The 27,823-nt window shown below is 45.2% G+C and overlaps 2 protein-coding genes and 1 long non-coding RNA gene across 7 annotated transcripts in view; 2 read left to right on the top strand and 1 right to left on the bottom strand.

Moving 5' to 3' along the window:
• Stxbp3 (syntaxin binding protein 3) overlaps positions 1-9,453 on the top strand; it is a 43,099-nt gene extending 33,646 nt beyond the window's left edge. Inside the window, exons 9-14 of one of the 2 annotated variants that reach the window (XM_063281135.1) lie at positions 1,005-1,143; positions 1,671-1,777; positions 2,416-2,508; positions 4,261-4,346; positions 7,255-7,406; positions 8,767-9,453. In XM_063281135.1, coding sequence (XP_063137205.1) covers positions 1,005-1,143; positions 1,671-1,777; positions 2,416-2,508; positions 4,261-4,346; positions 7,255-7,406; positions 8,767-8,861 — 672 coding nt within the window. In that variant the 3' untranslated portion in view covers positions 8,862-9,453. 2 annotated transcript variants of the gene reach the window in all.
• A 10,322-nt stretch (positions 9,454-19,775) lies between these two features.
• The window catches only part of Aknad1 (AKNA domain containing 1), a 43,539-nt gene continuing 35,491 nt past the window's right edge, over positions 19,776-27,823 (bottom strand). For 3 of the 4 annotated variants that reach the window (XM_063282594.1, XM_063282593.1, XM_063282595.1), the window contains exons 11-12: positions 23,971-24,049; positions 19,782-20,961 (exon numbers count right to left, since the gene is read on the bottom strand). In XM_063282594.1, the coding sequence (XP_063138664.1) occupies positions 20,700-20,961; positions 23,971-24,049 (341 nt within the window). In that variant the 3' untranslated portion in view covers positions 19,782-20,699. Of the gene's footprint in view, positions 20,962-23,970; positions 24,050-27,823 lie in introns of all 4 variants that reach the window. The other variant, NM_001044303.2, reaches the window with a different exon arrangement.
• Positions 20,296-27,095, top strand: LOC102547393 (uncharacterized). The gene is made up of 3 exons (XR_351961.5): positions 20,296-20,378; positions 24,932-25,134; positions 26,786-27,095. It is a non-coding gene; the product is annotated as an uncharacterized LOC102547393 (long non-coding RNA).

Below are 27,823 nucleotides of genomic sequence, written 5' to 3'. Positions count from 1 at the left end.
GGCTTATTTTGGCTCAGCTTTGGTTGGTTGGGTTTGGTGCTGGGGCTCTCTTGACTGAGAATACTGGAGACTTGTAGTATTATAAACAATTGACTTCACTGCTTTTAGGCATGTGCCATATCATAGCAGGGATGCCTGACAGAGCCCAGGACCTCACCTCATGGCAAGGACACCAAGAGGTAGATAGAAGCAAGGACAGCAGTTCCACTGTCCCCTTCAAAGGCACCACAAAGACCTCAAGTCCTCTCTCTAGGTCCTGCTCTTAGTTCCTCCACCTCTCAGAAACACCAAGGTCATCCCTATCGTGGGGCCCTGGGGTGATTCAGATCACCTGGGGCCCCCAACACTGATGGTGGTCCCCTCCCTGTGGTCTTGCAGTTTGAGCTGCGCAGCATTAGTGGAGCTTATGTCAGGGCTTTCCAGGGGCACAGTGCAGTGCGCCGTCCTGCAGATCTCGGCACCCCACATTTCTGTTTTGAATTTTTTTTTAGTATTCCTAACCTGTTCAGAATATTACACTAACAGAAATTGAATGCAAGTTACATGCAGTATTAACTATTATGATAGTCCTACTACAAAGTTAAAAAGGAGTGCAACTAATTTTGGTAATAAATTTAACCCAACCCAATATGTTCACACTTTTGTTTGAATATGTGGTTAATACTAAAACTGTTAATGAGATATTTTCCATTCTTTTATGAATATTCCAAAATCCATTGCTTTGCACCCAGAGTACATCCTGACTCAGATTGAGCACATCAGCAGTACGCACTCTGGTTTTTAGTGGCCACCACAGTGTGTAGCTCAGGTTTGCATGAGCTCCTCTCCCTCTGATTTGCTTTGTGACATTTTGTATTTTGTGCAATGAGTAGTTCGCATCTAACATTCCTGTCTCCTGTGAAATATCATCTGTTCCACCAAAATTTGACAGTTTAATAATAGATACTTTTAACAGAAAAGCAAATGTGGATTGTAGAGCACTGTCTGCATTTGACTGTCATTAGGACCTGGCACTTGGAACAGATGCGGAAGGCCAGCGGGTAAAGGACTCCATGCTGGTGCTCCTCCCAGTGCTGCTCAACAAAAACCACGACAACTGCGACAAAATACGGGCAGTCTTGCTCTACATCTTCGGTGTTAATGGTAATGGAGTGCCTGCTTGGCTCTAGGACAGTACTAAAGTCCTGACTCACTTTACGTGTAGTTGCTACCTGTAATTTATGTGTGTGGTAGGGATGTGTCACAGACTGACTGGAGGTGATTCTGTATTCAGATTATAGCACCACAGACACTGGCCAAGTCCCCACATGGTATCTTGATCTCGCAGTTTGGGTTACATTTTGAGTTTCCACTTTTTCTTCACCATGAGGGTTCCAGAGATTAAGCCCAGGCTGTTGGTGTTGGCAGCAAGTGCCCTTAGCCTCTGAGCCCTTTCCTACCCCTCACGTCATAGTTTAATAACGAGCTTCTTACTACTCAATGTAAGGGAGTTGTGGGGACCTCAAAAGTAAATGCCTAAGTAAGGTAGAGACAAAGGAAATTCCTGAGAAACTGAGAGAAGCCTGAGGGTTATAGCTTTCCCTTAAGCTTTAGTCCCTGTAATAAGAACTCAGTCCTAGAAGTAGTCACACAAGCAGGTGTCTGACCACACTCCTATCTCACTTCCTAAGGAACCACTGAAGAAAACCTGGACAGACTGATCCACAATGTAAAGATAGAAGATGACAGTGATATGATTCGGAACTGGAGTCACCTCGGTGTTCCCATTGTTCCCCCAGTAAGGGAGAGTGTCTGTCTGTCTGTCTGTCTGTCTGTCTGTCTGAGTCTGTGTGGGGGTACTTTCGAAGTCAGACATACTACCATTGCTCCACAAGGTCCTTGTGTGAACTGGTTTTGTATATGGGAATCTTGACTTCGTCTTACAGAATTTGATTATTAAGTAAGCAATTAGGGTTTTTGTTTTGTTTTTTTGTTTACATTTTCTGAGACGAGGTCTCTAGTGAGTGTGTATTCTGCTTCTATTGTAAGTTGCTCCTTACACTTGCCTCTTTAAGATCCATCTGTGCCAATGGTTGCATTTTATTTACATGAGGCCTTTATACAGCAGTGCTGAGGTACAGCATACTGCAGGGACCAGCATGTGCCAGCCTAGTGTGGCCATGCACCAGCCTAGTGTGGCCATGCACCAGCCTAGTGTGGCCATGCACCAGCCTAGTGTGGCCATGCACCAGCCTAGTGTGGCCATGCACCAGCCTAGTGTGGCCATGCACCAGCCTAGTGTGGCCATGCACCAGCCTAGTGTGGCTCATTTTCCTTTTTCCTTTTTAAAGTAGCTGGTTTTGGTGTAATTAAAGCTTTGTTAGAAAATATAATTATATTACTGAATGAAATTATTTGTTTCTTCAATTATGTTAGTCCCAACAAGCCAAACCACCAAGAAAAGATCGGTCTGCCGAAGAGACTTTTCAGCTTTCTCGATGGACACCTTTTATCAAAGATATCATGGAGGTAAAAGTCCCCACCTCCCTGCTACCCCACTGCCTCCTGTGGGTTATTCTTTCCACTCAGGTCATCTGCCACTGCAGCATGGCTCACAGGCAGGAGCTCTGGAGGGCCTGGGAAGTTCACAGAGGACAGCCATCTGTATCTGGTAGGATTTTATAGGCAAAGAAGTTTCGTGAAGTCTTAAGGACCCCCAAAAATTCTCCACTATCTATAAATAAATAATAAAACTCTGCACACACATGCTTCATGAAAAGTCACTGGGTGAATATGCTGTTAGTGCTGCTTGCTCTTAAGAAAATAATATTAATTTGTAGGAATTATAAACTGAATTTTAAAATTGCCGTAGGAACTAAGTGAAAAACATTCATTGTAGCTTTCCTCTGACTAATTATAGTTCTAATTTCTACTTTCCTTTATGTGCTAATGATTTTACTGTTTTTCTATTTTTCAAAGTTGTCTGTCATGTTCAAATGCATGAACATATTTGAAAAGTCTCTAAAGAACTTAGACTTTGTCTTCTGTAATGTAGGTCACCTCCCACCCCCGCATAATTTTCAGAAGTAGTTTTTCTTTTCTTTTTAAGATTTATTTTATGTATATGAGTACACTGTCGCTGTCTTCAGACACACCACAAGAGGGCTTCAGCTCTTATTACAGATGGTTGTGAGCTACCATGTGGTGGCTGGGAGTTGAACTCAGGACCTCTGGAAGAGCAGTCAGTGCTCTTAACCACTGAGCCATCTCTTAACCTCTCCCTCCCCAACCCCCCAAGCCAAATAGTTTTTCTTATAATTGTTAATGGCTTTTAAAATAAAAATCAACCTGTTTAAACTCTCTAACAAGGTTTGCATGCTAAATCCAGAGACTGCACTTTGGATCTGTGGCCATCTCAGGCTTTTAGGATTTCTCCTAACAGTGAACCCTCCTCTGGCAGTCATAGTAAAACCTTCCTGAGTTGCTTTTCCTTCTCGTGTCTGCTTTTGAGTGCCTTTGTGCTGTCATCTATAAAGCAAGTTGAGTGGCTAATAGAAAGTATAACCATAACCAATTATGAACATGACCTATTGATTGACCAAATATGTATTACTGTTTAATAAAGCATTCATAGTCTGTTTATTCATCATAAGCATATGCAAAAAGTGTATCATAAAACACAGCGCTGAGAAAATAAACAGGAAAACATTCTGCAGTCATTGGACTGTCTTCAGTGTCTCAAGGTTAGCTGTGTGCATTCTTTTTTTGGGGAGCTGCTATGAAGGACAGTGGCCTGTGGTGCCCTTGAGAAACCTGTAGCTTCCCTAGAGCTGAAAGGTCCTCATAGTATTGCAGAACCTTCCAGTAAAGAAAGGCAGATCTGAAATGCATGTTTAATATGCAAGTAAACTAGTACATTAATTTTTACATTTCTCTTTGTTATTTTAACTATGCGTGTCTATGTGGGTATGTGCACATGAGTGCAGGTGTCCATGGAAGACAGAGAAGCATTGAGCTCTGAAGCTGGAGTTCCAGGCCATTGTGAGCTCCATGAAGTGGGTGCTGGGAACTGAATTTCAATCCTCCAGAAGGACTGTGATGCCCTTAACCACTGAGCCATCTCTCTAGTCCTCATGTATTGATTTTGACTGCAGTTAGTATTCATAGGTGTAAAGAAGGGCTAGTCTTACTTAATATTTATGCCCCTTTAATGTTCATCAAGGTGTGTATGAAACAAATTCCCTAAACTTTCCTGATGGTGTTAATAATTTTCTTCCCTAGGATGCCATTGATAATAGATTGGATTCCAAAGAATGGCCATACTGTTCCCGGTGCCCAGCGGTGTGGAATGGCTCTGGAGCTGTAAGGTAAACCTAAAAACAGAGCCACTGAACCGAGTCTGCTCGGATGCTGTAGAACAGCAGGTTAAATGTGCACGATGCTCTCTCTGAGCAGGAGTTCTCTTTGAAACATACAGTGATGCAGAAGGTAGCCTTTCTTCAATCGTAATCTAACTCAATACATTCAGGAAAGCATACGGTATAATACAGAATCCTTTCATAAAAACACACATCACCTCCCCACACATCTTCTACCTTCCATAGCATAGTTGCTTCCTTACCGCCCTCTGGCTCGTTCTGGTGTCTTCTTTTCTTTTCCTTCTCTTCTTTCTCTCCCTTCCTCTCTGTCTTTCTTTTTTGTGGAGGCAGGATCTCACTGTGTAGTCTAGACTGCTAAGTAATACATCCAACTTGATTTAATCCTTTTGATAATTTTTAGTATTTTAACTTCAAAGAGACAATATTCTCATGCATGTTCCTGCACTCAGAGCCCAGTTAACAGATTAAATATAATTGGAGCTTCCTGGGTTCATGCTCTGAGTCTAGTCTCCCCTTTTAACTATCGTGTTTGTCTTAGTTTACTCATTACCTGTATGTCCATACCTTTTTCTACTGGCCTATGTAAGGCATTGAATTGTTCCTGTGTGTGGATGCACACATGACAGAGCATGTACGGAGGTCAGAAGACAACTCACAGGGGACAGTTCTCTCCCTCCACCACTGGGGGCCATGGCCCATGTGGGGCTTTGTCCTGACACTTGGCTGGCTTCCTTCAGCTTGACTGTGCTGTGCTCTCTCCTGTGTACTCTTCCGGGTTTGCTCTGTTGCCTGCATCTTCATCAGATAAGGGGCTTTCAGGTTTGTATTTTTGGGGTGTTTTCTTGTTTCTTGGTCCCTGTACTCTAGAGTCACTGGAGTTCGCCCTTCTCTGTGTTCTCAGTTGTCTTGTACCTGTTTATCTTAGTCCCTTTGGATGTCACGGTGCTCTTGTGGCATCATCTGGCAGGCAGCTGTGCAGCTGCTGGAGGTTCTTTGTGGTTTCCGCTTCTGCTTTTGTTTGTGTTTGTGGGGCTGACGTTGAAACCTGGGGCCCGGCAAGCACTGACTGCTCCTTCACCATCAGCCTCCTGTCATGTCTGCTGCACCGTACTGGTTAACTTGACATTTTAAATCCTACATTCATATAGATATGGATATGGTACAGATATATAGATATGATATAGATACTATCTGCCTTAAAGTCTTTGCTCAATCCAATCTCTACTTTTACAAAGCTAAGTTTCTACCGAAGTATCAGCCACACCGTTTCTTTACGTATCTACAACCTTTTATTGAGAATGGACCCTTTAGGGGTTGGGGATTTAGCTCAGCGGTAGAGCGCTTGCCTAGCGAGCGCAAGGCCCTGGGTTCGGTCCCCAGCTCCGAAAAAAAAAGAGAATGGACCCTTTAGCTAGCGGAGTAGAGCAGCTCTGAGTTACTTCCTTTGGTGAGTTTTCATGCTTAGTCTCTTTCAAAACTTTTGTTTTTTGGGACAGTTTCTCTCTGTGGCTGTCTTAGAACTCACTCTGTAGACCAGGCTGGCTTCAAACTCAGAGATCTGCCTGCCTCTGCCGCCCTAGTGCTGGATATGTGTGGGCTGGGGGAAGCATGTGCATGTGTGTGCAGGTCCACAGAACCCAGAAATGCCTCCGTCCCCTGGGACTGGAGTCACAGGCATGAAACACATCCTCTGCGAGAGTGATGCTCTCTGAGTTAGCTCTCTGCTCTTTGTGGTGGCAGTTTATGAAGACGTAAACTGGGCTTTCTCTTGTGTGTACAGCCACTTTTGTCCTTTGAGTTTTTCAGTTTTTCATCTTGGCTTAGTGGTTGTTTCTGTCTGTGTAGTCAGCCTTCAGCCAGTTGTCGGGGCAGACATTGTCAGACACCTCAGGTTTGTCCCTTCCACCCTCCACTGGCCACCCTGAGGATTAAGGGTTGCTCTGTAGGCTCCCTTTTCCCTTCCCATCCTTTCCCTACATGTCCCTGAGCCTCCCCTGCATGTAAGGAGCTGGGCGGTTACCTAACAACGCCTGCACGGCATAACCTTAGGGTTATTTGGGGTGGCGGCGACAGCATCCAGTCCTCACTTCCGGCCTTCCCTGATAACTTTCTGACAGAGGTGGTGGCCCATGGCAGGTGACCTTGCTCAGTTCAGACACTTTGCAGTCGACATCCTGCTGTAGCATCCCAGCAGTGGCTGTCCCAGTGCCGTGCTAGGCCCTAGTCAGTCAGACTCTGTCCTCCTCCCGTCTTCAGATCTCATTCTTGCAAGGTTATGCCCCTGGTTTCCTAAAAATTTCAACAGATAGACTTTTCAGGAACATTAAGTCATCATATAAAATAAAACAGGGGGCTTGAAGGGTGACTCAGAGGTTAAGAGCTCCAGCTGATCTCCCAGAGGACCCAGGTTTATCCCACACCCACACCATCCGTAACCCCTGTCCACAGGACTCAACTCCCTTCTCTGGCCTCCACAGGTATCACACACACATGGTGCACACACTTACACGTAGGCGAAATGCCCATACACAAAATAAAATTAAAAAATTTTAAATATTAAAATGTTAACTTTATAGATAAAAATACTGAGCTTAGACAAAGTGGTTTTTATTACAGTTTTTGGAAATCCATGGTTCACCCCCCCCCACAGTTTTATATATATCTATATTATCTCTTTTTTCCTACTGTCTCATTACAAATAAAACTCTACATGATTTATTCAAATTGAAATTTGAAAGGGAGATGTGCAGCCTTTGCCTAGTTAGCTGTAGGGAAATCGAACCGTGGTTAGGTAACTTCATTCAAATCAAGACAGTCGCTTCCAAAGGGAGTCTGAGGTACACGCAGCATGGCTCTGGGCATGTTCACAGCGTTTGCTCTGTGTTTTACTTTCTAGTGCTCGCCAGAAACCCAGAACCAACTATTTAGAGCTGGACCGGAAAAATGGCTCGAGGCTGATTATTTTTGTAATTGGAGGAATTACATACTCTGAGATGCGTTGTGCTTATGAAGTTTCTCAGGCACATAAATCCTGTGAAGTTATTATTGGTAAGACTTTCATCTTTTTGTTTCTTAATGGTTAAGGCAAAATTATGTATGGGAAAAAAAAATTTTTTTTTTGGTTCTTTTTTTCGGAGCTGGGGACCGAACCCAGGGCCTTGCGCTTCCTAGGTAAGCGCTCTACCACTGAGCTAAATCCCCAGCCCATGTATGGGAAAATTTAAGACTGTATTATTACATACAGAAAAAAAATAATTATAAAACATTCTTTGTAAAATTACTTGAAGATTTTTTTCCTGGTTCACATTTTAATAATTTTTTTAATTTTTCTCAGATATTTTATATATTTACATTTCAAATGTTATCCCCTTTCTCTCCTCTCCCATAACCTGCCCCCCTCTCCCCCTGCTTCTATGAGGATGCTCCCATTCCTACATACTCACCCCCACCTCCCCACCCTGGCATTACCCCACATTGGGGAAATGAGCCTTCACAGGACCAAGGGCTTTTCCTCCTACTGATGCTGGACAATGCCATCCTCTGCTACATATGCAGCTGGAGCTATGGGTCCCTCCATGTGTACTCATTGGTTGGTGGTTTGGTCCCTGGGAGCTCTGGGGAATCAGATTGGTTGATATTGTTTGTCCTTCCTATGGGGAATAGTTTTATTTTTCAATATTCCAGTTTTAGGGACTTGACCTTGTTCCTTTAAAACTGCATCTTCTGACTATTTGCTCTGATCATTAAAATGCTTTTGTGACATATAAAACATTTTTACTTCAGAAGCATTTGTTTTTGTGTATATGGATCTGACATTAGTCCGGCCTTGTGGAACTAAATTTAAAACACCAGTCTGGACCAGTGGGTAAAAAAAATGTTTGCTGAGCAAGTGTGACAGCCTTCACTACCAGAACTCTCAGTGGCAGGAGAAAGCCTCTGAAAGTCATCCTCTGGCCTCCGTGCTTGAGCCACGGCACTCGTGTGCCTGCAAGTGTGCATGCATGTGCACACACGCTAATAGTAAAGTAAATTAGCATGTTTTCCACTGAAGCCACTGCAGGCAGGCAGCCTCCTAACCCAGGGGTTAACCTGCAGGATTGTGTGACAGGCTTCGAGTCATAGCACTGCTCAGAGGTCCTCCGTTTGCAGTGACAGCTGCTGCAGTCCTGTTATGAGGATGGCGAACGTGTTTCTCTTTCTAGACACCAATATATAGTACAAATCAGACAAAACACTGTGACGGGCAGGATTTATGAAGCTACTAAGCATGCTCCATGGCAAGGGTTGGTGTGAATTTTGGAGAAATGCTGTTGGAAGTTCAAATGCACCAGAAATTTGTGTATGAAAGCGACAAGATTGTAAGTCAGAAAATTATTTAATTCTGACCATTTACAATTTCTTCCACCAGGTTCCACACATATTTTAACACCCAGAAAGCTGCTGGATGACATAAAAATGCTGAATAAATCCAAGGATAAAGTTTCCTTTCTTAAGGATGAGTAGCTTTTTTATTGTGGTTTAGAGGTTTTGTTAACATGCACAGCTAAAGCAGATGCTGCTGCGGTCACTGAAGCGGTGTAAATAGTGTGTGGAGGAACACGGTCTTCAGGTGGACACCTTGAGGACGCTTATGTTACTGGATTTGCCATTTCTAATAATTTAAGTACTGTTGCTGCTTTGGTCAAGACATGATGTTAACGGGCCTTGTAATCAGGCAGTTTTCACCTTGGAGCAGAACCTGTTCTGAGGTGTGGGTGTTTTCACAGCCAGCTGTATATGTGCCCACTAATTACTCACTGGATACTTATGCTGAAATTAGTGCGGGCAAAAACGACTTTGAATGAAGAGATCATAAACGTAAAAACTGTAAATGTATGTATGATAGAGTTATTATAATGCAGTTTCTTAAGACTGAAATTCATAATTTTTATGTATAAAATAATTTGTTATTAATATGATGACTTCACTGTGTATATTACCTGCAAGATAATTCTAAAGAACACAGTTTTATATGTTTGAGATCATGTCTGCTTAACTTAGAAACCAAAAATAATCATGAACATTCTAAGAGAAAATAAATATATTGTCAAATTTTTCTGAGTTTTTCTTTTTCTGAGTTTTTTCCCTTTTTTTTTTGACTCTGAATTGGAGAGAGAAGATGCTGTAATATTCTACTGTGTTGTCTGTGAGGTTGTGTGATACAGATAGGCCTACAGTTATGTTTGTTACAGAAGGGATCCTACTTAGGGATTCCACTGCTGTGAACAGACCCCCTGACCAAGGCAACTCTTAAAAGGACAACATTTAATTGGGGCTGGCTTACAGATTCAGAAGTTCAGTCCATTATCATCACGGCAGGAAACATGGCAGCATGCAGACAGACATAGTGCAGGAGGAGCTGAGAGTTCTACATCTTGATCCTTGTGCAGTGGAAAAGACTACCATAGTAGGCCTAATTAGACCATGTATGAGACCTCAAAACCTTCCCCCTCAGTGACACACTTCCTCCAACAAGGCCACACCCACTGCAACAAGGCCACGCCTCTAATAGCAATATTCCCCTTAGGCCAAGCATTCAAGCACATGAGTCTATGGGGGCCAAACCTATTCATATCACCACAGGAGTCTTTATTTCAGATCTCTGCCTGACCTCAGCATCCTAACTTTGAATGGATCCTGTTCAGACTTTTGTTTTTACAGGTAATGCTGTATTCTCTGTGAACGTCTGCCAACTTACATAAATATTCCATAATGCAAATTGCTACCAGTGGCATAGCATGTCTGTGCTTACACTGTTTGTGGATATCGTTACCATTATTGTTTCTTCCAGTGCTAGGGATTGAACACGGGGCCTCACCCATGTTCAGCAAGTGCTCTACCACTGAGCCACGTCCCAGCACTACTTCACAGTTCTATTAGTCAGGGTTCTCTAGGGTAACAGGACTTACAGACTAGATAGATAGATAGATAGATAGATAGATAGATAGATAGATAGATAGATAGATAGATAGATAGATAGATAGATAGATAGATAGATAGATAGATAGATATGGATGGATGGATGGATGGATGGATGGATGGATGGATGGATGGATGGATAGATGGATGGATTAGAGAGAGACCAAAGGGATTTACTGGAATAACTTTGGTCCAGCTAATCCAGCAATGTTTGCCTGTGTTGTCCAACAATGAAGGTTCAACAGTACAGTAGTTGTCCAGTCCTTGAGGCTTTATGAAGATGATCCAATCTTCAGTATATGCCAGAATCCTGAAGAAGTAGGCTCTCTTGCTTGTGAAGGAATTGACTTGCTAGGAAGGGCAAAAGCAAACAGGCAAAAACACAAGGTTTCCTTCTTCCATGATCTTTATATAGGCTTCCAGCAGAAAGTGGGGCCCAGATTTAGAGGTGGGTCTTCCCATGTCAGAAGATCTGGATTGAAAGTGTCTTCTCACCTCAAAGGTCCAGGTTAGAAGTGGATCTTCCACTTCAAGTGACTTAATTAAGCACAAATCCCTCATTGTGTGCCCAGCCATTTCTGGGTTTTAGCAAACTCCAGATATAGTCAAGGTGATAACCTGAGTAGCCATCACAGTGGTTATGCAAACATAGCTCTTCTGTTCTGGGCTTCAGAATTGCACTCTACGACGGTCTCCTTCGAGACTGTCTTGACTTTTACAGTTCCTTCCAGCTGTCTGGAGTTGATGTTAATGTATGAATGTGTATGTCAAATCCTGTCTTCCAGCAGTTGGCACTGTTGTGCCTTGCCCTGGGAGTGAAGTTTTATAGACTCTGAAGCACAGACCCGACACTCATAGGCATTTATTTTGTCAAAATTTGGAAGGCAGGAAGGAAGGCAGAGCTCCTCTCCAGCTGCACTGGTGAAGCCAGTTGTAGCAGCTACACCCAATGTGAATGCCGTTACCCACCTCCAGCCTGTAACGAAGCACTCACTCCCTGTCCTTTGCTCATAGATGGTGACAGTGACCTAGTTTCTATTTTCTGTTACTGCATGAATACATGTGTGTGCGTGTGTGTGTAAATACATAATCCTAAATATAACCTGTGACAATGATGTAGTTTCTATTTTCTGTTACTGCATGCATCTCTTGTGTGTGTTTGTGTGTGTGTGTATGTGTGTGTGTGTGTGTAAATACATAATCCTAAATATAACTTATGACAGTGATATTTCTATTTTCTGTACTTTCTCTTAAATCCCTTTCTGTTTAAAATAGAGGATGGGGCTGGAGAGATGGCTCAGAGGTTAAGAGCATGTACTGCCAGTGGACCTGGGTTCAATTCCCAGCACCCACATGGTGGCTGCCACATGCTTATGATAACTTATATACAAGGGTGCAGAGCAATCAAACAAAAAGGAGTTTGTTCCCTGGAAACTCCATGATGTGGCTTCCCTCTCATCAGGAAGCTGGCTGTTCTCAGCAGCCCCAGCCTCAGGCAGGGACAAGCCCCTGGCCTCAGCGTCAAGGATACAGTCTTGCATAACGAGCTGGCTTTTCTGGTTTGCTAATGGGGCAGAATTAAAAGAGGACAGCCCTGAGCTAGGAGACAGGAGAGCACAGGTTACAGATTGAACAAGTCAGAACTTGGTGGGTGCTCTCCCAGAACTTGTTTTTGAAGACCAGGGTCTCACTCTGTAGCCTTGATTTTCTTTAATGGCATTCCCCCATGCCTTTATTTCTTGAATTAACTGAGTTTCAGTGAGTGGGCATAATGACCAAAAAAAAGAAAATGAGTTTGCAGGACCTGGGATTCCATGCTCTTATTTCAAGGAATCCATGATTTTTATTTATGTATTTATTTTTATTTTAATTATTTTGCCTGTGTGAGAGCCTGTGTACTATGTGAATGCAGTGCCTGTGGAGACCAAAAGAGGGCGTCAGATTCCCCTGGAACAGAAATAAGCTATTGTGAGCTACCGTGTGGGTCTGGAAATCAAACCTGGGCCCTCTGGAAAAGCAGCCAGTGCTCTTAATTGCCAAGCCATCTCCTCAGCATGTCCATGACTGCTTTTTAAAAATGTGCAAAATTGTGTAAGTGTAGATATCTCTCTCTGTAGGAGATAGAGCCTAAGAGAAGAAAGACTTGGTGACTTTGTCAGGGTCTCAAAGGCAGGACCCCAAACAGATTAGGAACTGATGAGGGATATGAAAAAGGTAAAACTGAGCCAGAGAAGTGTACGATTAAAACATTTTTATTGGGGCTGGGGATTTAGCTCAGTGGTAGAGCGCTTACCTAGGAAGCGCAAGGCCCTGGGTTTGGTCCCCAGCTCCGAAAAAAAGAACAAAAAAAAAATTTTTTTTTATTGGGGTTGGGGATTTAGCTCAGTGGTAGAGCGCTTGCCTAGGAAGCGCAAGGCCCTGGGTTCGGTCCCCAGCTCCGAAAAAAAGAAAAAGGAAAAAAACCATTTTTATTATAACTTTAATTTAATTTGTATGTGTATTTTGTGTGGATGCATGGTTGTGCACCACGTGCTTGCCCTGTGCCCACAGAGGCCAGAGAGAGAGTTGGCTCCTCTGGAACCGAAGTTGTAGACTGAGCTCCCTTGTGGGTGCTAGAAATTGAACCCAGGCCCTCTGGAGGAGTGGTCTCAACTGTTGAGACCTCTCTCCAGCACAGCACAAAGCATACAGCTTTACATTTTCAGCTAATTATATTTTATTGGGGATAGGGGGGACTAGTGTTGGCGAAGGTCAGAGCACTGCTTGTAGGAGTCAGTGTCTCTGCCATGTGGATTCCAGCTTGGGTTGTCAGGCTTGGCAGAAGGTGCCCTTTCTTAGCCATTTCAGCAGCCCAGACATGTGCAGTTCTAAACTTGGGGATGGGGTAATGATTCTTGTCAAGTATTGTCGAGTCATAGCTAATGCAGTTATGCTCTGAGGAGAGACAGCCCAGGTTACAGAGTCCTCATCAGTCAGACCCTGGCGCTTCCCCAGGCTTTCTGAGGTCATTGCCCGTGTTACAGTCTCAACATAAAGTGCTCCCATAGGCCAAGTCTTAATACTCATCCCCTAGTTGCTGGTGCCGTGTTGGGGAGCTGGGAACCTTTAAGAAGTAGGGCCAACCTGACAGAAGGCGGCTACTGAGAGTGGTGAGCCTTTGAGGGTGATTCATGGCCTGAGGTCCTTGCCATGCTCTCTGCTTCCTGGGCCACCATGGAGAGATCAGGCTCTGCCACACTCCCCATCGTGAGCTGATCCACCATACCTACCCAGCTAGGATGCTCCGAAAGCCTCCGAAACCGTGAGCCAAAATAAGCTTACCTCCCTCGAGTTGTTTCTATGACAACATAGGTATCTTATTTGTGTTATAAGTGTTTGATCATAACTGCAAAACATAACTAACCCAAAACATTTCATCAGCATAAATTTTTTTAATTAAATTAAGTTTGATGGTCCAATTGGCCTTTGGTACAGCTGTGAATTGGGTAGCATTAAAAGCCTAGAGAAGTCAAGTGCAGCAAGTGAGCCTTACGGGTAGAAAGCAAGGGAGAAAAGTCAGCTGGCGCTTTCAGTCCTGTCCCTGGTGTGGGGCAAAGCAGAGATCTCTTTAGCATGCTAAAGCAGGTTGGCTAGCCCTTGTCTGAGTGATGACTGAATCGTCTGGTTTAAAAAGTAAATAACAAGTGGCCAGTTTTACCCTTCAGTTGAGTACTTATCTCCTAGCATGAGTGGCCTCATTCTGGTTTGCTCTGTCTGAAGCCCAGATAGGAACTTGGGAAAATAAATGGCCCCCGCCCTCACGTTGCTTTTTTCAACAGGTCTCGTTGTAGAGTCCAGGCTAGCCTGAAACTTACTGCGTGCACCAGGCTGGTCTCAGACATGCAGCAGTTCGCTCTACCTGCCTCTGCCTCCTGAGTGCTGGCGTGCCAGGTGTGCCCTGGTCACACCCACTTACTTCCCATCAAATCTGACAGTGCAGTTGATACTCCCTGTCCTCTCTCTGGCTACCGCCATGTGTCTTTGCTCTCTTCTTGCAATGCTGCAGACTGAACTAAGCCACAAATTGACTTATCTTCAGGCCAGCCTCTGCTTTATCTCTAAATAAATTCCCAAGTCCCAAAGCTAGAAATAGTTGCCCTGAGTTAGACAAATAGCAGTGGCCTTAGTCAGTATGAAAACCTCACATGAGGTGTTCATGCCTTCTCAGAGCTGCCAAGCCAAACTGGGGCTTGGGAAACTTCTAGTTGAGTGTTTGGGTGATGGAGTTGGGAGGCTGCAGTGAGGGCAAAGGTCAATGATCTGCCACTCTGTCATTATAAAGAAGGAGCTCAAGGGCCAGCAAGTGTAGAGACACTTGCCTTGAAAACCTGATGATCTGAGTTCAATTCCCAGAACCCATGCAATGGTAGAAGGAGAAAAGCAAATTCACAGAGATGTCCTCAGACCTGAACATGTGTACCTCAGGGCCACAGTACACCAGCACACCAGCCAATAACAACAACAAGACATTTAAAAGGCAACTCAAAAGCCTTTATGGTATTCTAAGGGGAATGCTACAAATTTTCATAAGCCCTGTGATGGCTTTTCTTGGTTGTCAACTTGACTACATCTGGAATTAATTAAAACCCAAGCATCTAGGTACAACCATCAGGGATATTTTTTTCATAACTAAATCATTCAAAGTGGGAAGGCCCACTTTTAATCTGGATTTTTTTGACCTGGGACTATCCACCTTTAATCTGGGCTTCTGCTGGAAGCCTAGATAAGGCCGTGGAAGGAGGAGGCTAGCTCTCTCAGCCTGCACTCACTCACCAGCAACTGCCCAGTTCTTCACTGGCATTAATGCTGTGCCTTCAGGATTCCGGCAGACACTGAAGACCAGCTGAGATCACATCCAGCCTCGTGGACTGAACAACTGCTAGATTCTTGGACTTTCAGTGTGTGTGTGTGTGTGTGTGTGTGTGTGTGTGTGTGTGTGTGTGTGTGTTTGTGTGTGTGTGTGTGCGTGTGCATGTGCATGTGTGTGTGTGTGTGCGTGTGCATGTGCATGTGCGTGTGTGTGTGTAAGCTAAATAAAAACCCACCTATTCCACCTGAAAGCTGTTTTGGGTCATATTTTGTCACAGCAGCAGAAAGCAAACTAACACAGAAATAGCACACGAACCCCGAACAGAACAGTAAAAGAGGGGAAACAAAAGTTTTTTTCTTTCTCCAAACTCAGCTTCATTTCATATAATTCACTTAAGGTTTGTGTGCACCATTCAAGAAAATATGGAAGCCCTGTTTTAAAAAAAAAAAAAAAAACAAAACAGCACAACTTAAGTCAGGTGTGGTGGTGGGAACTTTTAATCCCTGCACTTGGTCTCTGTGAGTTCGAGACCAGCCTGGTCTACAAAGCAAGTTCCGGGACAGCCAGGGCTACACAGAGAAACCCTGTATGGAGGGAGAAACAAAGAAAAAGCAGAAATGGAGTCACTGCACACATTGTTAGATGCCTGTTTCCTTTGCTGTTACATTAGTTACTTTTTTCCCTCTTTGCTGACAAAATGGCTAACAAAAGAAAGTTACTTTAGGGCAGAAGGGCTTATGTTGCTCACAGTTTTGAGGGTTCAGTCTATCATGGACAAGAAGTGTGAGAGCAGAAGTGGGAGACATCCGGTCACCTTGCACCCACAGTCAGGCACAGAGAGATGAGTCCTGACACTCCCCTCACTTCCTTCTGTTTATCCAGTGCAGGATCCCAGCCCACAGAGAGTGCTGTGCAGGCTGGGTCTTCCTGCCTCAGTTAAACTCAGAAATGACCACACAGACATCCCCAGAAATTGTCTCCTAAGCAAGTTCAAGTGCTGTCAGGTTGGCAATCAAGATTAACTCTCACAAGCCTACCTCTTATCAGCTTGACACCCTGACGCTTTGTTTAAAATCATAGCATTCCTGGACCCCAAAGTCTCAAGTTCATCTCATGTAAAATGATTTAGTCCATCCTTGAAGGCCAGGACCACAGTGCTGCTATGTGGTGAAGCAGAGGGGACGTACCATGTCACCTCAGGTTCACTGGGCTTCTCTGAGAGTCTCCTGAGGCTCAAGGAAATCTCTTACCCAAAAGCCCCTGTAAAATCAGCAAGTTCCATACCTTAGGCATACATTGGTACAGAGGCAGCAGCGTCCCAAAAGGGAGGGTTGGGGGTGTAATGAGTACAGTAGTCTTCTATTGTAACAGGCCCCCAGACCTTAGCACAACTGACTCCATGTTAGGGGCACCATTCTAACCTTAAAACCCAGCATGTAGGCCCCAACACCATCCCTAACAGGAGCAAAGACCTAACTCATCCAAGACGTGGTCCATGGGTCCAGGGTCCAGGAATGTCCCTAAATGTTCTAACCTTGCTCTTTGGCTTCTGTAGTTCTGCTTCTTGCTAATGGAATTGTGCCAACCAGAATGTGGACTTTGTGCACAAAAGACAAGGAACAGTGGGAATCAGGGCTGCCTGATTTGGCCAAGTTCGCCCAAGCAGCTGGCAGACAGTCAATACAGACTTTCTCTTCCGCTCCGTGTCTATGTGTGCTCTCTGGTGGACTTACCTCAGGCTTACTTCTTCTTGGGGAAGAAGAACTTGTATGACTCACAGGTTACAGTCTGTCATGGAAGGAAGTCAAGGCAGGAACCTGGAGACAGGAACTGAGACAGATATAATGAAGGAGTTCTGCTTACTGACTGGCTCCCCATAGCCTGCTCAGCCTGCTCTCTCATAAGTGCTTTTAAAAACTGTGTGTTTGGTGGGAAGGTTCTGTGACAGTTAATTTTGGTTGTTAACCTAACAGGAGTTGGAGGAGGACTGCTAAGGAGACAACTGTGAGTGGGTCTGTGAGAACATTTCTAGAAAGTTTAACCGAGTTGGGAAGACTCGGGGCTGGGAGTTTTGGAGGACGCTTGAATAAATGACACTTGAAGAAACATGCTGGAGTCTGGCACAAGACAGCCTGCTATCAACACATTTAAATAGCGGAGGACAGCTTATCAACACAATGTATATTTCAACTCCCAAGTTCTCAGGACAAGGGAAGAATGCAGCCACATTCTTGACCAGAATGGGACATGAAGACCTCTCGGCCAGTTTCCAGTAGCGCCCTTGCTCCCTTCCAAAACCCCACAGTCCACTCATCTCTCCACATTCTGGGATTCCTCGCCCACCTGAACGGCTGTAAGCTAGAACTAGCACTTCTGTAGCCAACAGCTCCAGATTCCTCCACACTCCTCTGTCAAACCAGTTCCAGAAGCGTTTCAACCTCACGGTCAGTTCATCTCAGCAACAGTCCCACCTCACACTACCTCCTCTGTTAGTTACTTTTCTCTTTGCCCTGACAAAGCTAGTTCTACAAGGAAGCCTCTATTCTGGTTCATGGTTTAAGTGTTCCTGCCCATTGTGGAGGAGAGCATCGGACAGCTGGAGTGGGAAGCAGCAGGTCACCCTAGCAATGAGACAGCTTAGGTGTGCCTTTTCCTTCCCCCTATTATTCAGCCCAGGATCCCAGCGGACGGGGCACCATCCATTTGGGGAGGCCTCCTCAGTTAAACCTCTCTGTAAATGGCTTCCTAAACCTGCCCAGGAGCAGCCGTCCAGCTCTTCTCATTCCTGTCAGGTTTGCCTGCCCACCCACCACATCTGAGTCTTGTAGATCTCCACCACATTCTTTCCAGCGTCTGCAGAATATCCCTCCTTACCTACTGTGGGAAGAGTAAGCAAAATGTGTCACCTTTTAAAAGATGCGAGAAGTTTTATCTCTAAGGAAGTGTAAAGACAGCACCAGGTACCAATCCCCGCTATTTTTTTTTTCGGAGCTGGGGACCGAACCCAGGGCCTTGCGCTTGCTAGGCAAGCGCTCTACCACTGAGCTAAATCTCCAACTCCAATCCCTGCCATTTTTAATGTGTTCCAGGTTGCTCCTTCTCAAAAGTTACCCTTTGCCTAGCAAACACTCTTTCTGGCTAGCCTTACGGTTCGCTTTTCAGATGAGTGCCTTTTAAATTAGACATCAGCATGTGAGGGCCAAGCTCTTGGCCACACAGCAGTGTCCTTTGCACTAGGAATAGAAACTCCACAGCACTGGCAAGGGATATGTGCCTGCCTGACTTGTGGCTACACACCTTTTGGCAGAAGTACAACTTACTGTGCTATCTAAGTGCTTCCAGTGGTGTGGTCATTCTCCTGAGACCCATGCGTCTTGGTCACCGTATAGCCACAGGAGAGTGGTCCTCCTTGCAATTAGTGCCCTCAGCAAACCTGAGGCCATCTTGCATTTGGTAACGTTCAGTGAACTGCCTGAGTTTTCTGTAAGTTCCTAGCAGTGGGAGTAGGTCAGGTAAGAGCTTTCTGGAATGTATAGAATTTGGTGGATATAGTCTCCAACTTGGCAATGGTTGATGTGGTAGTTTGGATATGCTCGGCCCAAGGAGTGGCACTATTTGGAGGTGTGGCCTTGTCAGAGTGGTCACTGCAGGTGTGGGTTTTAACACCCTCGTCCTAGCCACATGGGAGCCACTCTTCTCCTAGCAGCCTTCAGAGGAAGATGTAGAACTCTCAGCTCCTCCTGAACCAAGTCTTCCTTGAGGCTGCCGTGTTTCCACTTTGATGACAGTGGACTGAACCTGTGACCTGCAAGCCAGCCCCAGTTAAATGCTGTCCTTATTATTTTGTTGCCTTGGTCATGGTGTCTGTTCACAGCAGTAAAACTCTAAGACAATTGAACATACAATTTTTTTTGTCAACTAAATGAAAGCATAAAATTCATATACATTTAGTTGAAATTATTTCTAATTAGATTTTTTAATTTGTTGGTTTGCTTGCTTTCAAGATAGGGTTTCTGTTTGTGCAGCCCTGGCTGTCTCGGAACTCACTCTGTAGGTCAGGCTGGCCTCAAACTCACAGAGATTGCCTATCTCTACCCTCTGAGTGATGAGAATAAAGCCCCCCCATTTGAATTTTTTTAATTTTTTAAATGTTATATTCAGTGGGGGGGGGGGGCATGCCCAGGTCAGAGGACAACTTTCAAGAGTTGTTTCTCTCCTTCCACCACACAAGTCCCAGGGATCAAACTCAGGTTGTCAAACGTTTGGCAGCCAATAAATAGCCGCTGAACCATCTCCCCAGCCTGAAATTTGGATTTTTACCTTTGCCCCAGGCCAATGAGAAGACAGCCCAGTACTCTCCTGGACTGATCCTGGACCGCAGTGACGCCTCCCAGGCAGGTGCGCAATCGCAGAGAGAAGCAGAGTATTTTATGTTACGTGTGTTACTGAGCAATTGGGTTCAGCGTGTTGTCTGCTGGATTCCAAGCATTTTTTACCTGAAAACCCCTTGACTTTATTTGTGGTTTTATCAGGATCTGCAGCACCTCCCTCTGTAGCAGCCCACAGATCTGTTTCCCATCTCACTGACCCAGATTCAGGCTAACAGATGAAAGGTATTCGTTTTATTGTGTTTATTTCATTAAGAATTAGGAAGAACATAGATTTATTTTCACATAAATACATAAATGTCAGAGGGCTTACTTTCCGTTTTTTTTTTCCATTTAAACACTTTGCGTAATTCATTTCTTAAAGTTTTAGTGTTTTCTCTAGAAAACCATCTTCCTGCATTATGTCACAAGTAAGATATTTTGGAGAAGACCCAACACTTTAACACTTGGCTGCCCAGGGTTGAGTTAGTGCTATTTTAGCTGCTGTCTCCATCGCTGTGCTCTGGTAAGGTCTTCTGCAATGGATTTGATCATTTGGTCGGTGTTTTTTTTCAGTTTGGTTGCTGTCCTTAAGGCATGATCCAAAGGCGAGTTTAAAATCTACAGAGAGAAAGCCCGCACATTTTAGTTACATAAATCTACTAATGTCTCTGATCATTGGATCTACTCATTATGAAACATTACAGGACGGAATCTTTGGAGCATTCTGTCTCCACATGCTTTTATTTCTGTTTTTTGAGGTTGGTCTCCTAGGCAACCAGTCTGAGATGGAATGTATTTGTCAAGGGGAGGGAGAGGAAGGAGATGAACACACGACTGATGAGAGTGAGTCAGAGGGGGAGGAAAGCAGCCCGATTCCCTGTTCCTGCCACAGAGAAGAACAGCTCTCAGGGGCCAGCGACAAGGACTGAGAGTGGGCACCGACTGATACCACACAGGCATATGAAAGTAACCGAGGCTGGTGTTACAGTCTGAACATAGTAGGCGCCCCTAACCGCAGTCACTGCGACAGACGGGGGCCTTCGAGCCTGGGCCAGGGCAATCCTGCAGAGGAGGTCTCACCCACCAAACGCTTTCTCCAGAAAGTTTCCTTTGGATTTAGTTTAGGAATAATGAAAACCATGTGGCTGTTGAGGTCCTGCACTTTTAGGGTAGCGCTGAGCAGAAATTGTTCTTAGAACATTTTCTGAAGGCCTGTCCTTTACTGGCTCGAAAGCTAGCTTGTCTGTGCTCACGAAGGCCAGGTGCCTGGGCTGCGAGGATTTTCTCGGTCCTCACCTTAGATTCTATTTCTTCCATGCTGCTGCTGGCACATGAGGACTGGATTCTAGGAATCCTGAAGAAGCAGAGGTGGGGTGACGGTGTTACAAGGTCGGAGGTAGGGGCCAGGTAAGTCTTGGGAAGTTTTCTAGAAGACAAAAGCATATTGTTAACCTATGTATGGCCCCTACACACACACACACACACACACACACACACACACACACACACACGCACACTCTCCTTCTAGGCTCCATGATGGCTGGGTGCATGTATGAATATGTGCCTGTGTGCATGTGTGTCTGTCTGTCTGTCTGTAGCTGAGGGACCCTGTCTTTTACAATATTCATAACCCCATGGAACCTCGGCTAACTTGAAGGAAAAGTGGTTACTACAGCCAATGAGGTCCATTCTTCCAGAACTGCTTGTTTGTTGTTTTGTTTTGTTTCTCCAGAACAGAAAGAGCCAAAGAGATTCTTCTTCACTTGTTATTCTTTTGGGGCCAACCCTTTACCCTGTATATTTATAAAACAAATGCACACAAAAGCCAATGATACTACCTTGGCGTGAGTTCACCCAAGCACCAGTCATGCATGACTAGGCAGCAGGGAAAAGAAGGCAGCGACTCTAAGTCAATGGTTCTCTCTATGCTACCTCCTGTCCTATGTCTGTCATGTGACACTGGGTTCAGGCCGACCACTGCATAGCTCTGTTGAACTGTTCCCTAGTCTGTATGGAGAGGGGCTGCTACAGGTACTTGCCCATAGGTCTGTGACAGAGCCTCATGCATTTCGTCCCTCTGCTAAACATAGCTTTGGGACTGACATGTGTGAGAAGTATCTCCTCCAGGATGTCGCTTCAAATGCATGTCACCTCAGAGTCTCTCTGCCCCTATCACATTCATATCAGTTGGTTCTGAAGTTCACTTAGCACATCGGAGCCATCCTCCAGGTGAGAGGCTTTCTGCCTCTTGGGATGGCAGTGTGGTGCAACAGGAAGTGCAGGGGCTTCGGAGCCCCCCCCCCATATGAAGCTCCCACTGCTTCCAATAGGAGCACAGTATTGTCAAGTACCTCACGTGTGAGTCTTTTAAAATGTGTTACGTCATACATGTATATGATATGTTTGTATGATGCGTTCTGGTCCCACTCCATCCCCTCCCATCAGCTCCCTCCCCCTCCTATCACCAAGTCCCCATCCCACTTCAAATTTGGTGTTTTGCTTTTTGTTTTTTGTTTGTTTGGTTTATTTTGAAATCTAATATAATTTTAAGCCAAGTACCATTCTTGATGTTTTCTCGGTAGTCTTGGTGAATCTGGTCCTCTTATTCCCATTTTAAAGTAGAGGCTTGGGGAGGGTAAGTCACCTTTCCAAGGACAGATATGACATAAAACTAAGATGTCTCCAAAAACTACATTCTTTTGTTGATTTGGATTTCTTTTCTTTTTTCCGGAGCTGGGGACCGAACCCAGGGCCTTGCGCTTGCTAGGCAAGCGCTCTACCACTGAGCCAAATCCCCAACCCCAGCTTTCTTTTTTTAATGACTTATATTTGTATACGAGAGAGAGAGAGAGAGAGAGAGAGAGAGAGAGAGAGACAGAGAGAGAGAGACAGAGACAGAGACAGAGACAGAGAGAGACAGAGAGGAGAGAGAGAATGTGTGTGTGTGTGTGTGTGTGTGTGTGTGTGTGTGTGTGTGTGTGTTCGCACACTCATAGAAGCCGGAAGAGGACCCTAGAGCTAGAGTTTCAGGCATATGTGAGCCACCTGGTGTGGGTGCTGGGAGTCAGACTACAGCCCTCTTTTGTTCTGTTCTGTTCTGTTTTGTTTCAGACAGTCACCTTATTCAGCCCTGACTGCCCTGTCTTGCTATGTAGTCCAAGCTTGCCTCAAACTCACCCATTCTCTTGCCTCAGCCTCCGAGCTCTGATTACAGGTGATCCGTGCTATGCCTGACTTCAAATTTTATATTTTAAATCACTGTACTTTTCTGGGTAGCAGGCTCAGGCTTGAATTTGTCTGGGTGAATAGCCTGGACTATTGCCACTCCGCCCTGTTATCTGTTCTATCTTAAACTCCCAATGATAGCTTCCCAGTATCTCCCTGAGCCAATCTTCCATGACCCCAGTGGAGTCTCCCACTGCTGCCTTGTTTGACCTCTGGCTCCAGTGTCTGTCCCCCTAATCCACTCCTTGTTTCTCACTGGCTGCAGCGGTGTTTTGTATTTAGTTTTGTTTTGGTTTATGAGACCATCTCCGGCTGCCCCAGAACTCACTATGTTACCCAGGCTGGCCAGAACTCTTACCTAAGCCTTCTGAATGCTGGGACTGCAGACGCAAGTCACTAAGCTTGGCCGCTACAGTGAGCTCCTATAATTCTATAAAAGTCCCTGTTTTAAAAGTCCCTTGGCTTCCCGTTGTTCTGAAGAATCTGAAGCAGGCCTTTGCCTGCTTCGTCTTGCCTCTGCCACTCCCTTTGGGCTCCAGGCACACTGACTGACAGGTTCCTGAACTTGCTCAAGGGCCTTTTCTCCTCAAAAAGCCTTAATCTAGAGTTCTTCACATCCCTCCTGACATCCTGTGATAGTTCAGTCATAGATACTTTGCCTCTGAGCTCAGGTTCTTAAACCACCAAATAAGGCCAGTAGCACTCTGCGTGCTCCCTTCTGACATTCACGACTCCTCCATCAGAAAACCAAACTCAGGGGCAGACACTGCTGCTGTCTCTGCCTCCACACCGAGCACAGAGTCCTGCCCTGGGCACTTAGACATTGGCTGAATGAACAAGTCAGTGACTGAAGAAATACCAGTTAGATCTAGGCTTGAACTCCAGCTCTACCAGTGACAGTCCAGGACAAGAAATCTCGTCTAGGTAGTTAAGTGGTATAGTGTATGCACCTGGATACAGAAACTCGATTTCTTGTGTGTGAGTGCACACGTGGGGTGTGTGTGTGTGTGTGTGTGTGTGTGTGTGTGTTTAACTTTAAGGACAGAGTCCTATTCTGCACCCCACTGGTCTCAAACTCACCATGTAGCCCAGTCTAGACTTCAGCTCTCGGTAGGCCTCCTGTCTTGGCCCCGCAAGTTTAGAGAACATGGGTGAGAGCTGCCGCCACACCTGGCTTTGCTTTTGTTCTTAGTAATAATAAAACACTTACCCTGCTGCAGAACCGTGCTCGTCTCCAAAAGGTTCTGAGTTCGCTCTCCAGGACCAGATCCATTTTGCTTTTGAACAAGCTGGAAAATGTTAGCTGTGATTAAATTCAGAGTATCAAAATGGCCTTCACTGATCTTTGAGGTGGGGGCCAGCCTGGTATACACTGCAAGTCCCAGGCAGCAGGAGTGAGACAAAAACAGGGAGCAAGAGGAGTTTTGCCAAAACCAAAAAGCCAGAGAACTCCCAATGGTGGGGATGTGTTCCTCAACTTTGCAGCACGGGTGAAATAGTTCATAAAAACGTGACAACTGTGTAAGCAACAGAGTAAAAGAACACAGAAAACAATTTTCTTTCAAGAACTCTGAGTTCATGAAAAGAAACTCAGCTTTATTTTTAAATGTATTTGTATTGCATTTATTGATTTATCATATGCAGTGCACACACGCCATGCCCCTTGCCCATGTGCAGGTCAGGGAACACTGGCAGGAGCCGGTCCTCTCCTCCACCACAAGTCCCTGGCACTGAGCTCACATCGGCAGGCGTGGCTGCAAGGACCCTCACCGGCCAAGGCACCTTAGTGGCACCCATTTCTGGTTCTCACTCTGTATCCGAGGCTGGCCTTGAACTCGCAGCAGTACTCTTGACTGTTAGTAGTGCAGATGTGAACCATGATAACCAAAAGGAAACTCCAGCATAAAACTCTCCTGCGCTCGGAAGACTAAGTCAGGGGAATTGCCATAAACCCAAGGTCAGCCTGGGCTGAAGAGAGAAACCCCGCCTCAAAATACGAAATAAATAGATATTTATACATATTTATATAAATTATATATTATAAAATATATTATATAAATATTTATTTCTATTTCGTTTACTTGCAGATATTTGTTTGTTTGTTTGTTAGCAGGTAAGAGACTAAGAATTTATGTCCCTGGGTGTCATATGTGATCCGGTATTTTTTTTAGCTGCAGGCCACTCCTTCATCTGGTGAGCGTAGGCAGGGAACCACTTCCAAAAGGTGAAACCCAAGTGCATTCTAGACTCTTCACGGATTTTAGCACCAAGGGCTTTAGGAGACAAAAACTAAGTCCAGAAGAGAAACTAAATGATGAAGAGAAACATGGAGGGTTACCGTGGAAACCAAGGAAACAGCCAAGGAAAGAGACAAGTATGTATTGGGGGCAGGGGTCCTACAATAGTCCAGAGTGTATATGGGGTCTGCGTTGTCTGTTCCAGAGTGTATATGGGGGTGTACACTGTCTGTTACAGAGTGTATTTGGGGGTGTGCCCTGTCTGTTACAGAGTGTATATGGGTGTGTGCACTGTCTGTCACAGAGTGTATATGGGGTGTTCACTGTCACAGAGTGTATATGGAATGTACACTGTCACAGAGTGTATATGTGTTAGTGCACTGTCTGTCACAGAGTGTATATGGGGTGTGCACTGTTACAGAGTGTATATGGGTGAGTGCCCTGTCTGTTACAGAATGTATATGGGGTGTACACTGTCACAGAGTGTATATGTGTTAGTGCACTGTCTGTCACAGAGTGTATATGGGGTGTGCACTGTTACAGAGTGTATATGGGTGAGTGCCCTGTCTGTTACAGAATGTATATGGGGTGTACACTGTCACAGAGTGTATATGTGTTAGTGCACTGTCTGTCACAGAGTGTATATGGGGTGTGCACTGTTACAGAGTGTATATGGGTGAGTGCCCTGTCTGTTACAGAGTGTATATGGGGTGTGCACTGTTACAGAGTGTATATGGAGGGTGCCCTGTCTGTCACAGAGTGTATATGGGTGTGTGCACTGTCTGTCACAGAGTGTATATGAGTGAGTGCACTGTCTGTTACAGAGTGTATATGGGGTGTACACTGTTACAGAGTGTATATGGAGGGTGCCCTGTCTGTCACAGAGTGTATATGGGTGTGTGCACTGTCTGTCACAGAGTGTATATGGGTGAGTGCACTGTCTGTTACAGAGTGTATATGGGGTGTACACTGTTACAGAGTGTATATGGAGGGTGCACTGTGTGTCACAGAGTGTATATGGGGTGTACACTGTTACAGAGTGTATATGGGTGAATGCCCTGTCTGTTACAGAGTGTATATGGAGGGTGCACTGTGTGTCACAGAGTGTATATGGGGTGTGCACTGTTACAGAGTGTATATGGGTGTGTGCACTGTGTGTCACAGAGTGTATATGGGGTGTGCACTGTTACAGAGTGTATATGGGTGTGTTCACTGTCTGTTACAGAGTGTATATGGGGTGTACACTGTTACAGAGTGTATATGGGTGTGTGCCCTGTCTGTTACAGAGTGTATATGGGGTTGGGGATTTAGCTCAGTGGTAGAGCGTTTGCCTAGCAAGCGCAAGGCCCTGGGTTCAGTCCCCAGCTCCAAAAAAAAAAAAGAAAAAAAAAGGGTGAAGAGAAGGAGGGCTACCCAGTAATTGCCAGAGTGTATATGGGGTGTACACTGTTACAGAGTGTATATGGAGGGTGCACTGTGTGTCACAGAGTGTATATGGGGTGTACACTGTTACAGAGTGTATATGGGGTGTGCCCTGTCTGTCACAGAGTGTATATGGGGTGTACACTGTTACAGAGTGTATATGGGGTGTGCCCTGTCTGTCACAGAGTGTATATGGGGTGTACACTGTTACAGAGTGTATATGGGTGTGTGCCCTGTCTGTTACAGAGTGTATATGGGGTGTACACTGTTACAGAGTGTATAGGGAGGGTGCACTGTGTGTCACAGAGTGTATATGGGGTGTACACTGTTACAGAGTGTATATGGGGTGTGCCCTGTCTGTTACAGATTGTATATGAAATGCATGACTGCTCCACCTCAACCTGCTTCCCACACTTGAAAACTCGGTTGCCAGTTAACAGGGATGCTTTGGGAAGTGAAGAACCTTTAGGTGGAAGTAGGACTTAGCTGGAGGAAGTGGAGCACCAGAGGGTGCGTGTTATGGGTAAGAGGCTGGCTCTGTTTCCAGCCAGCACTCTTTCCTGACTAGGAAAGATGTAACCAGCCTTCTCCAACCCCAACCACCAGCTCTCTCTGCTCTACTCTTTCAGCCCATGAGCCACAATAAATCCTCCCTTGAGTGTTCTGTCAGGAGTAACATGGCTGTGATAAGTAACACTTCAGTTGCGGAGGACCCCCCTTTCCCTTCCTCTTCCTCTGCCCTCCGCCCTTCCTACTCTGCTCTAAGTCACTGGTATCTCAGAGAGAGGCTCTGCTCCTTTCCACCAGACCAGGACAATCAGCCCAGACTGCTCCTCAGTCCCAGGACACAGGGCAGATGTCAAAAGGTACGGATTTAAGCAGTGTTGAGCCATTAACACAGATGCTAGTGAGTTCGATCTCAAGTGGCAGTTGTCTCTAAATGTAGCTTGGAGTTTACTGGAACCAGAAATACACATTTGAAATGAGCCCAGTGCCATAGGATTCAGTTCTAGACCAGACTGCAGATCAACACCAGATTCCATTGTCTCTCAGATGAGGAACCTGACGGTGTTTCCACAGCTCCCTTTACTGAACGTTCTTTTCCAAGACTGAGGGAAAAATGGCATCCACCCCTAAGTCACTCAAATATCTCTAAGGGAGTTCAGGATCACCCTTCAGTGCGTCCGTGGCATTTCTCATATGTGAAGTCCAGGGCCGGGCTATAGTTCAGTAATAGAGCACCTGACTTACCTGTGTGAGGCTCCAGGCTCCATTCCCTGTACCATAGAAGGGGAAGGAGGAAGGGGGAGGGTATCAGGGGGATGAGAGGAGGAAGAAAGGCCCAAAGACCAAGAATACAGCAAAAAAAAAATCCACAATGAGCCTTCAGCAGGATCAAAGTGA

Source organism: Rattus norvegicus, chromosome 2 (assembly GCF_036323735.1).
Source record: "Rattus norvegicus strain BN/NHsdMcwi chromosome 2, GRCr8, whole genome shotgun sequence".
In the NCBI taxonomy this organism is placed as follows: domain Eukaryota; kingdom Metazoa; phylum Chordata; class Mammalia; order Rodentia; family Muridae; genus Rattus; species Rattus norvegicus.
Note: the sequence above shows the minus strand (reverse complement) of the source record. Positions and strands in the feature narration are given on the sequence as shown.